The following is a 17,636-nucleotide window of genomic DNA, read 5'->3' on the forward strand; positions in this document are numbered from 1 at the left end:
GCCTGTGTAGACGACCAAAGAATAAATGATTCGTGGTTTTTTACCTGGTGGTTTGTTCAGTGTGGAAATATGCCCATTGGCCCCAGAGGTCTCACTTGATGAAAATTGTTCTGGGCAGGACGCAGTGGCAGGCCCGGTGTGAGGAGGCACCTGGCTTGGCCACTTCCTGTGCAGCCTCAGGCCAGACACTTAACCTCGGGGACCTCAGGGTTGTCATATGTACGAGGGGGACCATAATCCCCGGTCTGCCCACCTCCTGGGCAGTTGGTGGCCCAGAGGCGGTATCGGATGTGACAGCATTTTGTAAACTGGAACGCTCTGGGTGGATGGCAAGGATTATCTTTAATCCTTCTCTGGCAGCCAGCATCGGTCAGCAGTGCCCTGGCGTGGTGCCCCCGTGTCGGCCACATGCATCCTGCTCTGCTGTCTGGCTTCTGGGTCCTCAGACCTCAGGGTCTCCATGTGCAGGACAACACACGCCTCTAGGAGGCAGAGTGAGAGACCTACAGCTTCAGCTCCTCTGGCCTCAAGCTCATCTCCCATCCTGGGCTTGAGAGGCAGGGGGGTCGTAAGTTGGGAACCTGCAGTCTGAGAGCCCATTTATTCATTTAAGCCGAGTTTATTTATTGAGCACCAGCTAAGTGTCTGGTGCTGGGAATATGGAACCAAACAAAACAAGTCCCTGCCCTTGTAGAGCTTATACTTTAGTAAGGGAGACAGGTAACAAACACATAAATGTGTGTGTATATGTGTGTGTGTGATCCTTTGAAGTAGATAAGAGAGCAGGTTAGGCCCTAAGTGGGGAGCAGCAACAAAGAGGCCAGCCTGGTGGCACAGAGCGGGCAAGGAGGGCAGCCAGTGAGGTCAGGGTCCTGGGGGCCCTGGGGGCCATAGGAAGCACCTGGGCTTTGACTCAGTGGGACAGGAGCCCTTGGAGGATTTTGAGCAGGGAGTGGGGGCGTCTGACTTCTAAAGGCCTCGGTGAAGAATGTAGGTGGAAAATGGGCTACAGGAGCAAGTATGGAGACAAGGAGAGCATAGCAAAGGCTGCCGCATGGACCCTGGGGAGAGATGGAGGCAGTGTGGATCGGGCGTTGGCAGTGGAGAAGGTCAGGTTCTGGATCTCTTCAAAATAGAACCGAAAGGGACTTCCCTGGTGGTCCAGTGGCCAAGACCCCGCATTCCTGACTTTGTAGGGGCCAGAGTTTGATCCCTGAACAGGGAACTAAGATCCCACGTGCCACAGCTAAAACCTGGCACAGCCAAGTAGATAAATATTGTTAAATTTTTTTTTAAGTAGAGCCAACAGGAGTCACTGATGGGTTGGCTGGCACAAAAAGAAGGAACAGCAAGGATTTAGCCTGAGCAGTTGGGGAAGTGGAGCCACCCTTTCCCCATGTTGGGCAGACTGCAGACGAGAGGGCTATGGGCATGGAAATGAGGAATCTGGTTTTGTGTGTTTTGCTCAAGTTTGAAGAGCCTATTAAGCAGAAGATTCCTGAATCGAGTTCAGGGAGAGGTGGAAGCAGGAGTTGACATTTTGGAGGTTGCCATCAGCACATGGTGGGTGTTCAGAGCCAGGAAGCTGAGGTCAGTGCAGACAGAAGGAGTCAGAAGACTGGGCCGGGCTGCAGGTGGCTGGAGGGCAGTGAGGTCCAGCAGAGGACATGAGGACCAGCCATGAGCAGGGAGCCAAGATGTCTGGTCCTGGAAGCTGATGAGAGTGTTTCAGGAAGGAGGGGGTGAGCAGTGGTGTCTAAAGCTGCTGAGAGGTTGAACAAGCTAAGAACCGGGAACCTGCTTTTGAATTTGGGGATGGACGTGGAGATCAGTGAGAACTTTAGCAAGAGATGTTTCAGTTGTCTTTCAAGTGAGAAGGGGAGGAGAATGAGTGGTGCTGGCGGGCGCAGACCACTCTTCTCAGGAATTTAGCTCTACTCGGGGGCAGGATGAGCTGGAGGGAGATATGAAGGAACAGTTGTTTTTCTGCTCGTGGGAACCATCCTGTAGGGACAGTCACTATTCCTTTAGTCATTGGTGGTCTGGTGTCCTGTTTGGATGACCTACTTGCCCAATGGAGAAAGGACCACGTTAATGGAAAGAACACCAACTTCACCCACATGCTGAGCTGGACAAGACTTTCACTTCCCACCACTTCCGGCTGTGTGATCTGTTGAGTGTGTTTCCTCACACACTCAAGGGCTATAACATGAGATTATAGCCCATAGCTCCTGGGATGGCTGAGAGTATCAATGAGGGAATATTCATAGAGAGACTGGCATGACGCTTGGCACACAGGAGATACTCAACATCACAGAAAACGAATCAGCCTGATTGTGGTCTTCCAGGAGTTTTCACCTCAAGGCAGATGAACTTCACAATTTTAAAGCATGCTAAACCATAGAGACAACAGACCGTCTCAGTGTAGCTCATGAAACGCCAGATGTTTTCAGCGGCAGCAGAATTGGAATAAGTGCATATGGTTATGGTGGGTGAGTCCTCCCAGCAGCAGGAGGTGATGGCACGGTCCAAGCCAAGACTGCTTGGCCTGTGTGTGTAACTCATGCACACAAGCGGGTCAGCACTGGGGAAGGCTGCTTGAAATGAAGAGAGAGCAGCCACAGGAGCATGAGAGGGGACGGAGGCAACTCAGCAAACTCGGGGAGGATGTGGACGTGGAAGACGTCTGTCTCAGCACTCAGGGCAACTGGCAGAGCTCTCAGCAGAGGTGCCAAAGAGAGCCAGTGTTCAGGACTGTTTGGGGAGGAGAAGAGGGCACTGCCAGACACCCGCACCCTGGTTTAGTTGTTGTTCAGTTGCTAAGTCATGTCTGACTCTTTGCAACTCCATGGACTGCAGCACGCCAGGCTCCCCTGTCCTTCACTATTTCCTGGAGCTCGCTCAAACTCATTGAGTCAGCAATGCCATCCAACCATCTCCTCTGTCACCCACTTCTCCTCCTGCCTTCGGTCTTTCCCAGAATCAGGGTCTTTTCAGTGAGTCAGTTCTTCGCATCAGGTGGCCAAAGGGTTGGAGCTTCAATATCAGTTCTTCCAATGAATATTCAGAGTTAATTTCCTTTAGGATTGACTGGTTTGATCTCCTTGCAGTCCAAGACTCTCAGGAGTCTTCCCCAACACCTCAGTTTAAAAGCATCAATTCTTCAGTGCTCAGCTTTCTTCATGTTCTAACTCTCACATCCATACATGACTACTGGAAAAGCTATAGCTTTGACTAGATGGACCTTTGTCGGCAAAGTGTCTCTGCTTTTTAATACACTGCCTAGGTTTGTCATAGCTTTTCTTTCAAGGAGAAAGCATCTTTTTAATTTCGTGGCTGCAGTTACTGTCCACAGTGATTTTGGAGCCCAAGAAAATAAAGTCTGTCACTGTTTCCACTTTTCCCCCATCTATTTGCCCTGAGTTAGTCGTGGGACACAGAAATGAGGCTGGTGGTAGGGCCAGCAAATCTCTTAGTCCTTGGGAGGGAGGCAATGGAACGATGAGCCAAGTGCTGTGAAAGGAAATACGCAAAGAACATGACGGATCCAGACCAGAGCACCTGACCCTGCTGGAGCGGGCGAGACACTGGGGTGGCCACCCTGCTGGGTCACATTGGGGTGGCCACGCTGTTAGCTGCACTGCTTTCTAGTTGTGCGCCTAGGGCAAGTCCTCTCCATTTTGAGCCCTGGATTCCACGGGAAAGTCAGACTCCAAGCTGGGGGGTGTTTGGCCAGCACCACCACCTAAGCCGCCAGCGTTTCAGATGGTGGCTGCAGAGAATGTGCTGGACGGCAACCAACTGAGTCAGACCCTCTTAACTGGCAGGGGGAAAGGACGGGGGGAGGTGCTCCTCTGTCCCACTGGGAGGGAGGCAGAAATGTCATCTCCACACCCATCAGTCAGTGGTCAGCACAGATCTACCTACTAAGCACCCGCCCCGCCAGACACTGCCAGGCAGGAAGGGGCAGTGGGTCTTCAGCCACGCAGGGTGAGAAGGCTGCCGAGCTGCACCCACGGTGAGAGGGCACGAGGGGCAGATCGCCCAGGGGGAACAGAGCATTCATTAGCCACAATTCTTCAGGCGTATTATGTTTTCCAAAAGCACTTCTCACCCGTTTTGATCCCTCTAAACTCCCTCATGACCCAAACAGATGAATGCTATTGTCTCTATTCTTCAGTTGGGGAACCAGGACCAGAGAGGCTAAGGGACTTGCCTAGCATCACACGGCTTTTCAGTGGCAGAGATGAAGCTAGTACCCCTAAGTTTCTTGTAATGTAAGTGAAAGCACTTTTTAAACAGTGAAGTGTGATACCCCAGGGAAGTTTTTAGTTAGCTCTTAATGGAGGCTGGGGTGGGTTCCTGAGCATTGCTGCTCTCCCCACATGCCTGGGAGTTGCTGGACTGCAGGAGGCGATGGGGGTGGCAGAAGCCCTGGGTGGAGAAGCTGCGCCTGGTTAGGGAACTCAACTCCAGAAGCAGGATCCGGATTTCGAAGGGATTTGGGACATGGGTGAGAGAAGGCCTTTGTAGGAGAGAATGTTTTGGTAGAACAGACTCAAGACCACAAGTAACAGAAGGGATAAGAGTTTCCAAGGGAGATGTGAGCATCATTCTGGGTCATAAAGTGGGTCTGGTCCAGTATGGGGAGGGCTCGGGGGTGGGGGGCCCAGCCAGGAGGAGCGAGCATGTCCTGGGGGCAGCTGGGTGACTCTAAGCATCTCGCTTCCTGTCTCTGATTCTCAGCTTTTCATTTGTCAGTGGAGGGCCTTGTAGTCCCTGGTCTCCCAGACTGTGTGGCCTTGAGGATCCTAAGGCTCAGAGACCTGACTCAGGCGCTACTCGGGACCAGAATGACCCCTGGATCCTCCTTACAGAGGAAGCCCTGCATAAGGCTGGGAGAGGGCTTCCCTGGTGGCTCAGCCATGAAGAATCCACCTGCCTTGCAGCAGACACAGTAGACACAGGTTCCATCCCTGGGTCTGGAAGATTCCCCAGAGGAGGAAATGTCAACCCACTCCAGTTTTCCTGCCTGGAAAATCCCATGGACGGAGAACCTTGGAGGACTACAATCCATAGGGTCACAAAGAGCTGGACATGGCTTAGCAACAACAACGGCTGGGAGAAGCCCAGCCCAGCCGGGAGAGGGCAGTCAGTCCTTCGGGAATAACTGCTGAGTGGCAGCCCCATGCAGATAGCCCACACTCTCTCAAACACTGGGCAGCTCTCTGGGTGATTCCATGAAGCTAATTAGATTCCATGAATCTAATTCCATAATTTAGCGGTGAGGACACAGGCTCCATAGCCAGCCAGCTCAGGCCTGTTCCTCCTGGTGCTGCAAGAAAGGTGGGGTGTGGGCTAGACAGACCTGATAGGAAAGCACCCTGACCCCAGCTTCCTAGCTTGGGGTAGGCCACCTCCTTCAGTCTAGGTTCCTTATCCGTGAAGGGGCGCCCACTGTGAGGGGCTGTCTACGATTAGAGGGATAAGGCCTAGAAACCCTTGCCTGGAGTCTCCACCCTGGGCGCCGGCAGTCCCCTGCTCCTCGACGTCAGTCTCTTGCTGTCCGTGGTGGAGGGATCGGAATTGGGGACTGACTGTACCATGGCTCTAGGCCCGGCTAGCTTTGGGGGACTCGCCGGCGGCCCCGGGACGGCCAGGTCCACGTGGCTTGGGACTTTCCAGCTTGGAGGACGGCGGTGGGCGGTGAGGGGGTGGAGGGAGCAGTATCGGGAACCACAGGCCCAGCAGCGCCCACCGCCCCCTTGAGGGCAGGCCCTGCCCCCAGCTGGCAGCCACGGGGCCGCGGGCCATACCAGGGCCCACGCCCCGGCGGCCTCACAGGGCAGCATTGTCCCCAGCGCCTGTCCCTCTCGTTTGCATAGCCACGTGAAGAATGCGAGGGAGCGGGCGGGGCTGCCCCTGCGGAGGGGTTCTGGGTGGAGGGTGCCTGGAGCCCAGGGTCGGTGGCAGGACCCTGCCTTCCCCCAGCGCAGCAAGAGGAAAGGCGAGGCTAGTGGGAGGCTTGGGTAGGAGGGGATGCGGGGGCGGGTTTGGGGGGGGGGGTCGGCGGGAGCGGGAACAGGATTGTGACATTCCCCGGCACCCACGCCTGGCGAGCCGAACTGAACGTGAGGGGATTGCTAATGAGGTCGACGAGAGTTAAACATTCCCTTGCTCCAGAGACCTGAGCTGGGACTGGAGAGAGGAGGGGAGGGGGGCCTCTCGGAGGGGACAACCTGAACAGCAGGAATGTGCAGAGGCCACTGCTCCCCACCAGGCTGTTCTGGAGCTGGGGGCCAGGGCCTGGTGCCTCAGGCCCCAGCAGGAGTGTTAAGCCAGCCAGCAAAGAGATTAGCAGCCTGAGCAGTCTGCCCTCCTTCAGGCTGATGCCAAAGGTTGGTGATATCTCCCACCTCCCTGCCAGGCTCCTGGCTGGCTGGCAGCCAGCTCTGTCCCAGCCTTCATGGGTCTCTCTTCTGCCCCCCACCTCAGATCTCAAACAGACCCCTGTTTGAGTGAGTCTGGCCCTCCCCTGTTTTGATACACATGGTCCCAGGGACCCAGGACCTCTCTCCCCAACACCCCCTCCCCAGCCCAGTCTCTCCATAGCTGACCTCAGAACCTGCTCCGAAAAGTTCTCCTTGATGTCTAACCCTAGTCTTACCTCTTGCAAATTGGAATTCCATTCTCTTTCCGTCCTACAGGCAGGGGACAGAAAATCCCAAGGGTCAGATCAACTGTTCGATGGCAACATCCATCATCTCAGGGCTGATGCTTGGGGTAGGAATGAGAAATTTAGGGCACTTGTATCAGCTTCTAAAGGGGTTCCCCTGGGGGAAAGGCCCTGAGAGCCAGCCCAGGTCACTCCTCCCAGCCCCTCCTTTCTCTATCCCTGGAGAGGGGAACCCACCTTGGCCACGCCCCACCCCACCCCCCACCCCCAAGGGGGCTGAGCAGGAGGAGCTTTGCTGGGGACCTTGCCCTGGCTTAGGCGGCTACTGTGGGCGGGCCCCTGGCCTTTCCAGCCTGGGCCTCCCCCTGCATTCTAGAGCCTGGATCCGCTGCCTTTGCTGCTGCCACTGCAGGGCTGCCGTCTCTCCTCTTCAGCCTCTGACCACTTGCTGCTCCCCACCCCCACCCCGCTGCTCCTGTCACCTGGCCATAACCTCGGCCCCCCCAGGGATCCTGGCCCAGCCCTGAGCCCTGGAACCCCCAGTCCCCTCCCTTGGCCATGGCCAACTCCGGCCTTCAGCTCCTGGGCTACTTCCTGGCTATGGGTGGCTGGGTGGGCATCATCGCCAGCACAGCCCTGCCGCAGTGGAAGCAGTCCTCCTACGCGGGCGACGCTATCATCACCGCCGTGGGCCTCTACGAAGGGCTCTGGATGTCCTGCGCCTCCCAGAGCACAGGTCAGGTGCAGTGCAAGCTTTATGACTCGCTGCTCGCACTGGAAGGTAGGCCTCATGCCCGCTGGGATGGGAGGCGGGAAGTGGGGGTGGGGGGCCCAGAGCAGGCTTTCCCACAGTCTGCTGTCTGCCCTGGGCTGCACTCGCCAGCCCCTGCCCCTGTGCACTCGTGAAGAACCAGGTCAGCCTGTCCCCTGTCCAGGAACAGGGGCTCTAGGTTCTGGCAACTGTGGGTCCACATGCCAGCTCTGCCGCTGTAACCTTGAAGGAGTCACTGACCCTCTCTGTCCTCATCTGGAAAGGGGAGGACTAGGACTCTGGCAGGGCTCTGGGAGGGTCAGAGGAGATGACTGCCAGCACTCAGAGGGGCTCAGTCAAGACCCTTCCCTCTGTTTCTCCCCACACTCTGTGCAGACACACTGTGTGCACATATCTTCTTGTCAGTCCTGCCACGTAGACAAGTATGTGGGCACTTGGGTGCACCTACACACACACACACACACACACACCCCGATTCAATGGACATGAACTTGAGCAAACTCCAGGAGATGGTGAGGGACAGGGAAGCCTGGCATGCTGCAGTCCGTGGGGTCTCAAAGAGTCAGGCATGACTAACACACACGAACATGTGCATGTACATGCACATCCACACACAGGCACTTTAGCAGGCAGGTAGTTCTCCTCCTCCTGAGGTGTGGGGCTGCGTCTGACAAGTTGGCTCGTAAACAGACACCACTTTAGCTCTACCCTGGCTGGGAGCCCACCCACCGCCCTCTGCCCAGGGCCCCACAGGCCTGAGCCAGGCGACTGTCACATGGCCCCTGCCACTGCAGACCAGACAGGTCATCTGGCCTCCATCAGGGACCCAGATCCCCTGAGCTGCCCCTGGGCCCGGGACTGACCCCAGCAGCAGGCATCCAGCTACCATGGGTGACTCAAGGGGCATAGGGAAAGGTGACCAGAGTCAGATCCCTCAGCTCCTCCTTCTGCCGGATCTGAAAGGCCCCAGGAGAAGCTGCCTCCCAACCTCACTGCCTGCGAGGGCTGTGCCAGGCCCCAAAGGGAGTCGCCTGGCCAGAAAGCAGCAGATGGGAGAACTCATGCCCCCCGTCACCACACAAGAGTGAGTGGTGGAGTTCACTGGTGTGGCTCAGCTCCGCACCCTGCTCTCACACCCTCCCCTTCCCCTCACAGCTGCCGCAAGTAGCACCTCCAGCTTCAGCTCCAGGCCCCCCATCTTGGGCTCCTCCCACCCGCCTACTGCTCCCACCCCCGCTCAGTCCCTCCCGCTCCTCCCAGGTCACATCCAGTCAGCACGAGCCCTAATGGTGGTGGCTGTGCTCCTGGGCTTCGTGGGCATGGTCCTCAGTGTCATCGGCATGAAGTGCACCCGGGTCGGAGACAGCAACCCCGTCGCCAAGGGCCGTGTCGCCATCGCCGGGGGTGCCCTCTTCCTCCTGGCGGGTAAGTGCCCAGCTCCTCCCGCACCATCTTGACCGTAGCAAGTAGCCCCAAGCTGGGTGGTCATCTGGGGGCCGGAGCAGAGCTGAGACCTCCCTCCCCTGTCCTTAGGCCTCTGCACGTTGACGGCCGTCTCATGGTATGCCACCCTGGTGACCCAAGAGTTCTTCAACCCCAGCACACCTGTCAACGCCAGGTGAGTGCCAGGGCATGGCTTGAGCCAGGGGACAGGCTGGGCCTCTCGCTCCACCTTCTCTGAGGCCACTGGCCTTCATCCAGCAGGGCGACTGGAGGGGAAACAAGGGACAGGCCCCAGGAGCTGTCACTGAGAAGTTCTTTGGCATGGGGAGCAGACAGCATGTGGCTGGGCCCTCCAACGGGGTGGGAGGCCTATGGAAGCCACCCCAAGGAGTAACGCCCTGGCTCTTGATTTAAATCCCAGCTCCACACAGGCTGTCTGTCTGACTGGCAAGTTCCTTAATCTTTCTGTGCCTGATTTCCTGCCCTGGAACATGCAGCTAGGACCAGGGACACAGCTCAGTGTGGTTGGGAGGGTTCTGTGAGACGGTGCAGGTAAGGAGGGGCCTAGCACAGTGCCTGGGTTGTTATTTCTCTAGGAGGCACAATGACTTTGAGCCAAAGAGTTGAGGTTGGAAAAGTCTTAAGGGCAGATGGCAGAGGCCCTGAAGTCATGGGAAGCTTTCTTTTCCCTTCTTGGGGTGGAAGGCAGGACAATCCCTCTGGCTGTGGTGTGAGAATGATGGGGAATGGGCAAGGCCAGTAAGGTTCTGTTGCAGAGGTCTGGAGCAGAGGGCTTAGGGCTGAAGGGGCAGAGATATTTAGAGGCTAAAATGGTCAGGACTTGTAAGGTCAAGGTGTGGGGCCAAATAAGGGGCTCTATGAAGGCTCCCCTTACCTCTCAGCTCTGCAAGGAGCAGAGAATGGGACAGTCTCAACCCCAGATATCCCAACAGACCTTAAGACCTGGGGTGGAGGATGAGGAGAGATGGTTGGGTCATTGCAGTCTGGAAGGCTCCCTGGAGGAGGCAGCGATATGGAGAAGGGAGGAGAAGGAGACTTCAGGAGTGAGGTTCATTCCCCGAGGCTGGCAGCTGTAACCACGAAAACCTGCCAAGCAAGAGGTAGCGCAGCTCAGAGATGCCAGGCTGACACTCAGCCTGTCCCTTCAGCACTCCTCAAGGTTGCCTGAATTGCAGGCCCTGTGCTGGGCCCTGGGGACATGGACAAATCTGGTGCTGTCTGCCCTCAAGGTGCTCCCCGGGGAGCCAGACAAGCAAGAAACTGATCAGCCACCATGTGAGAGTCAGTGCCAGGTGGCGAGCAAAGAGGGGTCAGCGAAAGCTGCTGGAGGAGGTGGCATCTGCACTGGGTTCTGGAGGCAGAGGGGATGCAGGCAGCGGGACCCTCCAGCAGGGGGCGCCTCAGAACCAAAGGTGGGGAGACCTGGGTGCTGCAGAGTGGACGCGTCCCACCTAGCCTAGGGGTGGAGAGGCTGGAGTGCCAGATGGAGCAGGCGGAGTCTGGCCTTCTCCAGAGGGCAGTGGGAGCTCAGTGCGAGTTCCATGGGCCAGACCAGGACCAAGAGGGGTGGCTGGACTGCCCCGTTCCTCCCCTCCCTGATGGCCTGGCGGGCACCTCCCCTCCCCCGCCCCCTCCCCGCAACACACACACCCTTGCACTGGCCAGAGGAGGAAAGAGGCCTGAGGTTGCACGGAGCAGAACAGCCTGGACCTGGGTCACTCTGGGTCAGTGGTGTTGATGTGCTGGGACAGGGGCTGAAGAAAGGATGTGTGTTCATCCCAACTTCCCCAGATGTGGGTTCACCCCAGCTTCCCCAGAGAGCCCGAGGAGGCTTGTGAGGCCCCAGCCTCTGCTCCCCATGCCCTGCCCACCCTCCACTCTGCCAGGTGGAGGCTGGGAGTCCCCCGGGGAAGGTCGGGGCAGGGCGGGGGTCGGCACAGTCACACCTGATGGTGTCCTCCACCCCTCGCAGGTATGAGTTCGGCCCGGCCCTGTTTGTGGGCTGGGCGGCCGCTGGCCTGGCCCTGCTGGGCGGCTCTTTCCTCTGCTGCACGTGTCCGGAGCCTGAACGAGCCAACAACAGCCCACAGCCCTACCGGCCAGGCCCCTCCACGGCAGCCCGAGAGTACGTCTGAGCCTGCCCAGCACCCGCCGGCCCGTGCAGCACCCTGGGTGGGGCTCAGGGGGTCCCCCAGGTCAGTTAGGGCTCTGAGCAGCTTGTCCCCAACCTAGGCACCCAGTCTGGGTTCTGAGACTCAGACCCAGACATTCAGAGAGAGGAGGGAGGCAGGCCTCAGCCCTCCTGTGCCGCTGGGGCCAGGGCCAGGGCCAGGGACAAGCAGGGACCTGTCCACACCCCAGCCAGCTGCAGTTCCTTTCATGGCCGCTTATTTACTCATCCACCGGTTGAGGGAGTGACTACTCTGTGCTGGGCCTGGAGGACGCAGCAATAAAGACGCCCTGGGGGTGGCCAGAGCCCATTGTCCCCCTGGCCCACGGGGCTTCTCACAACCCCAGGAAGGAAGTAGCGCCAGGATGACACTTGTCCCCGATTACACACACAAGGAAGTAGGTTCAGAGAGACCAGGAGGCATGGCCCTGCTGCCTCTGAATTCAGGTCTTCCAGTATGCCTGGAGCTGCGTGGACACTCGCACAGATGGCTGAGCCAGGCCATGTCACCCCTGCCCCAGAAATGGGCTCCCGCCGCAGGGCTGCTGTGAATTGCACTTGCCAGTCCCTGGGTCTGGGCCTGAACCCCACAGCCCCTGCCCCAGCCCCACTGCCCTCTGCTCACCCCACTAACTAGCTCTCCTCTCTTTTGACTTTCAGACCAGTTGTTAAATTGTCTGCCTCCACCAAGGGCCCCCTGGGTGTGTAATGTCCAGGTCCCCAGCCTGGCTCTGCCCCGCCCTGCCACACCTAGACTATGTGCTTGATATTTTTTTGGAAAGAAAAGTGAACATCCAGCTCCGAGTGTGGTGTCATTTGATCCGTCTCTGGAATGGCAGAGCTGGACCCTGGGCTCCTTGGGCACAAAGACGGGGAGACAGGTCCAGGAAGGGTTACACAGCACATGCAAGCTGGTCAGGATCCTCCCTGACCGTCCTTGGGCTGGCACCAGCACCTCCTTGGTCAGAGACGCAGCCCTGCTGCTCTGGCTGTCCTGGAGCCCTCCTGGGAAAGGGGGTGATCCCGGGGAGGCCCTCTCACTTGGTGCTGGGGGTCAGAGCCGGGTGAGAGCACACCGAGGAGGCGTTGGCTGCCGGGAGAAGTGCCTGAGGGAAGGACGTTAGGGCCTTGCAGGAGTGGCGGCAGCTCTGCTCCCAGCCCAGGGCTGCCACCTCTCCCACAGCCACTGTCCTCTTCCTCTCCAGTCTGTTGAGACCCCACCGTTCCTGCCCTGGAACCAGAGTAGGGGGGGGCAGCCTGAGGCTGCTTGAGACAGTGGCTGGAGCTGTGGCCTCACACAGGGCTGCGGGCAGAGCTGGGAGGGCTTTGGATCTTGAAATACAGTTATCACCTCCTTAGTACAGAAACAAGTGTGTGCGCGGGGTTAGTCACTCAATCGCGTCCCACTCTTTGCTACCCTTTGGACTGTAGGCCACCAGGCTCCTCTGTCATAGGATTTTTCAGACAAGGATACTGGAGTGGGTTGCCATTTCCTTTTCCAATAGAAGCAAGAGACGTCCTCAAAGGAATGTAGGGAAAATGAGCCCCTGCCCTCATGCTCAGGTGTTGCCCACCCCAGACGTCCTCCTGGGACCCTGGGTCTCTCTCTGGCCTCTGCCCTCTGTCTCTCCCAACCAGAAGGAGCTGACTACAGCTCTCGGGAAGAACTGTCCCTTGCCTTCCCCTGCCCTCCTCAGCCAGTTCTCTTCTGGCTTCCTCCACCACCCGTCCAGCGACATCTCCTACCCAGTCAAGATCCCAAGGGCGCAGCTCAACCGTCTCCCCCAGACATGCCTCTGAGAGGTGAAGTAAGACGAGATGACCGTCCTGCTCCAGGAGAAGGGAGGGGAGAAGCAGACGGCAGAGCTGCTGGGGGATCGTCCACGGGCGGCCTGGCCTGGCAGCAGCTGTGCGTACATGGGGGAGCCTGAGGGGCTAGAAGGGGTGGGTGGCTGCGCCTAAATGGGTTCACCAGAGCCCTGCCTCTCGAACGAGGTGAGGTGAACGAGAGCTACGGCAGGGTCTCTCTGGGTGCCTGACACTGTAACGCAGGGGTTCTTGGCTCTGCTCGCACATTCAAGTCACCTGGGGAGCTGATGTCCAGCCCTCCCCGCCGCCTCCAGGCATCCCAACCTAATGGACTTGAGGTGGCCATGCGGTGGACCCGGGCACCAAGGTCAGCACACTGAGGGCACTTCTGTGAGGCCTCAGAGCTTCTGTGAAGCTCGGGGCTGTGACAGCCACATTTCTTGCCCCTCTGAGGCAGTCTCGAAAGGCAGAAAGGAAGCCCCGCTCCCTCTGCCTTTCCTGAGACCAGGCTGTTCCGTGCGAACACCACACCCTCCCGGTAAATAAATAAACCCCTTTCCACTGAAACGGTTTTGAGTTTGACTTCTGTCACACACAGCCATGTGTTGTCTCTTGTGGTTCAGGGATCACCAGAGGCTTGGGACTTGGTTGGAAAATGTTGGGACAGAGTGTGCCGGCTGCTTCAGGGATGGGCTGTGAGGGAGACAAGCACCAGCCCAGCAGGTGGCCCTACAGCCGGGCAGGAGCAAAATTCCGTGTGATCCTTTGTGAAGGGAAGTCTTTTGTGCCCATAGCTGAAGACTGGACAGGTGGAGAGTCAGACGACCCTTCACCACCTAGTGGGTCCTGGCAGTGGGAGGATGCCTGGGAAGAGTTCAGAGTTTGTAGCTAGAAGAGTTTGGGAAGCCTGATCCCCCCAGGCCTCTTCTCTTTCAAATGTTTACATCACAGTCACCTTGTCTGCCAACCTGTGACAGGGTCAACTGTCCAGGCCTCCTGTTTCCTATCCCAGCCGCAAGGCTAGAGGACTGAGAGGAGACCCAGGTAGGTTGCGCTGTTATTATTTTACTAGCAGAGTTCTTTCAAGGATGAAATTTAAGTGTTAGTTGCTCAGTTGTATCCGACTCTTTACAAGCCCATGGACTGAAGCTCTCCAGGCCCTTCTGTCCATGGAATTCTCCAGTCAAGAATTACTGGAGTGGGTTGCCATTCCCTTTTCCAGGGGATCTTCCTGACTTAGGGATCAAACCCAGGTCTCCTGCATTGCAGGCAGATTCTTGACCGTCTGAGCCATCAGAAAAGCTAAGAATGAAATTGGCAGGCCATAAAAGATGGTTTGGGGAGGGATATATCTGTGCCCTCAGCCTCGAAGGAAATCCGGAGCACCATGGTAACAGATGTTCAGCTAAGGGATGTGAACCAGGTGCTGGAGTATCTGAGCAGACACTCATCTATTGCCTGCATCTGAGAGTACAGATAGGAACTGAGTATTAGATGATGTTAAGGAATTATGGTTAATTTTGTGTTATATATTATTCATTTTATGTGAAAATGACACTGGTTATCATTTTTAAGCCTTGTCTGTCAGACGTGCACACTGAAACAATGTAATGGTTGGATTTTCTTAAAAAAAAATACTCTAGGAATAGAAAAGTCAGAGGCAGGGAAAATTTATAAAATAAGATTGGTAAATGCCAGTGGTACTTAGGGGTTCACTCTGTTCTTCTCTGTGCATTTGAAAATGAAAAAAAAATCAAAAGGTTAAAAATACATCTTTAAGTTTTGCTGGTTTGTAATTTTATATACTTTCCATTGGAATAAAGGTGATGAAGACTCTTGTCACTCAAAGCAGAGTCTTCCAGCCACAAGCATCACATCACCCAAAACCCTGTGAGACGTGCAGAATTTCAGGCTCCACTTCAGACTAGGAGAAACAGATTCAGCATTTTCAGATCTCTGGGTGATTCTGGAGCATTTCGGAAAGGCAGGTGTAGGCTAGTGAGAGCTGTGTGTTGCTTCTCCTTTTCTGGATGAGAATTTCAACTGAACTACCATTGAAAAACTGGATATAATGAAAGTGGTTCAGTTTAAGATTTTGTCTAAAGTTGGCAAGATTGTGGGGAACACAACTAACCCTGATCCAGGCAAAACTGGACATGAAGAATGGACAACATCCGAAGAAGTGCTTCCCGACCATCTCTCCTCCAAGAGCACATAAAACTAAGACTTAGTTCAATTGATGAGAATATTGCAGGCAGTTTTATTCTGGATACTATGTAGTCTTGTTAAAAACAACTAGAAATGCGGAGGAAACAATCACTTTGCGGAACAGCAGAAATTACCATTACGTTATAAATCAACTGTGAGTGAGTGAAAGTTGCTCAGTCGTGTCTGACTCTTTGCGACCACACTGACTATACAGTCTATGGAATTTTCTAGGCCAGAATACAGGAGTGGGTATTATTAGTTCCTTCTCCAGGGTACTGTACTTCAACTGTACATCAACTGTACTTCAGTAAAAATTTTTTTAAAAGAAAAAAAATTGTTAAGAAAAGAGTAAACAACTCTTGAGAGCATCAGAGGACTGACACAACGCTATGGAGTCACAGAGTCAAAACCCGAAGCACTGCCGCTCCCCCTCTGTGTTGGTGGCCCGTGTAGTTGCCACAAAGCTGAAGAGTCCTTGGTTGGCGGGTTTGCAGATTGGTTACACATAAGGGGATTGAACAAATAAGTAAATTTGTTGTTGTTTAGTCGCTCCTTCATATCTGACTTGTGACCCCATGGCCTGTAGCCTGCCAAGCTCCTGTGTCCATGGGATTTCCCAGGCAAGAGTACTGGAGTGGGTTGCCATTTCCTTCTCCAGGGGATCTTCCTGACCCAGGGACCGAACCCTCATCCCCTGCATTGCAGGAGGATTCTTTACCACTGAATCACCTGGGAAGCCCAAATAAGTATATACACGGGACGTAATTGGAGCCAGTCTTCTCAGTCAGAGAATGGATTTACAGAGTTGGAAAGAGGGAAGACTAGAATAAATCTTGAGGTGTTGGACTGGAGTTGGAGGTATGTGGATGAACATATAGCTTTTAATATACGTAGATAAATGTAGAAATAGATACAGTTGTATACATACACAGAGCCTTCTATAACCACAGGCAAGGAACTGGAAACATGGAGAGCCCACTGTACTATGGTATTTTATATAAAGGACTTGAGCATTCAGGGATTTTAGTATGGCTGTGGTTGGCAGGGGAGGGGGTGGACAGGTGTGGTTCTGGAACCAATCCCGCATGAGTACCAAGGGCTGTCTCTACATCCCCTAGACAGGCCAAGAAGCAATGACCCCCAAGGGCAAGCTCATATCTTGATTTCTGAATACCACGCAGAACCCCAGGGAGATTCAAGGAAAGTACAAAATAAGCTTGGAGCATCTTCTTCCAGAAAGTAAGAATGTGCTCAAGGAATGATGGAGATGTGTCTAAAGGATTCAGAAGCCAGATTAAAGGGTTCCCTCTGATTTCATCTGGAGCAATTTGATCATCAAAATACATAGTGACTATAATGGATTTTAACTCTGTGAATAAAAATAAGAATCCACTTGTTCCTAGAGATATGAATGATTAAATAAGTGGGGAAAAAGGAAAAGCTTTACAGTAAAATGGCAATACATGTAGTTTATTAACTAAGAAATACAAAATACTTAATTTTGCAATGATAAGCACAGTGGACATATCTTAATCAAGGGATAAGAGTTAATACCACCAGTAATGAAACAAGACAAATGTAGGTGACTCCCAAGACAGAGGTGGAAGCTTTGAACTCACCTGTGATGAAAACAGAATCTTTCACCTTCATTTTTGAAAGACGTTTTTGCTGAGTATAGAATTCTAGGTTGACTCCTTCATCCTTTCTCAGCACTTCATAGCTGTCACGCAAGTGTTTGCTAGTGTTTTCTAGCCTACATAGTTTTTAAATCAAAAGTCTGCTCTTGTCCATATTGTCATTCCTTTGTTTCTCTCTGGCTGTTAGTCATATTTTCTCTGTCTTTGGTTTTCTTAAATCCGACTATGATGTGCCTAGATGTATTTTTTCCTTTGTGTTCGTTTTGCTTCATGTTTTCTGAGCTTCCTGGATCTGTGATGTATTAACTTTCATTTCCTTTGGGAAATTCGCAGCCATTATTTTTTTCAAATGTTTCTTCTGCTACATCTTTCCATCTTCAGTAGCTACTTCCGTCCCATGCTGGATATTGTGTCACAGCTCTTCAGTGGTCTGTTTTCCCCATGTGTTGGTTTGTATAACTTCTACGGGTGTATCTTTAAGATCAGGACGTTTTCCTTCGCTGTGTCATTTGATGAGCACATCTAAGCAATTTTTCACTTCTGCTGATACCTTGTGCTTAGTTTGAGACTTGGACTCCAGAGTTTTTCCTAGTGTTACTGAGCCTTGGCATTCACCACTTCCTGCATGCTGGCACCAAAGGAAATCCCTCTCTGTGCTCTTGTTCCTTCCCCAGAAACAGCTTGCCACTGCTCGCTTTATGATACAAGGCTCATGGTGGTGGCAGAGGTTTTCTCAGTTCTGTTCCAGCCTTAGTCATAGATGGGCCCTGTGCACCTGAGCACCTGACCCCTGCCTTGTGATGACAGCGGGTCTTGAGTGGGAGTTTCCTGCCTTCCCATCAGGAAGCAGATTTCCGTTTTGTATCAATTCAGGGTCTTGGTAGTGAGTTTCCTATTTTT

At 54.4% G+C, this 17,636-nt stretch overlaps 1 protein-coding gene across 1 annotated transcript; it reads left to right on the forward strand.

Moving 5' to 3' along the window:
* Nucleotides 1-7,234: 7,234 nt before the first annotated feature.
* CLDN19 (claudin 19) lies at nt 7,235-11,791 on the forward strand. Its single transcript, XM_068966131.1, has 5 exons — nt 7,235-7,457; nt 8,709-8,873; nt 8,982-9,066; nt 10,885-11,037; nt 11,743-11,791. Exons 1-5 carry the CDS (start codon nt 7,235-7,237, stop codon nt 11,789-11,791), a joined length of 675 nt encoding a protein of 224 aa, XP_068822232.1.
* Nucleotides 11,792-17,636: the final 5,845 nt, after the last annotated feature.

Source organism: Capricornis sumatraensis, chromosome 2 (assembly GCF_032405125.1).
Source record: "Capricornis sumatraensis isolate serow.1 chromosome 2, serow.2, whole genome shotgun sequence".
NCBI classification, from domain to species: Eukaryota; Metazoa; Chordata; class Mammalia; order Artiodactyla; family Bovidae; genus Capricornis; species Capricornis sumatraensis.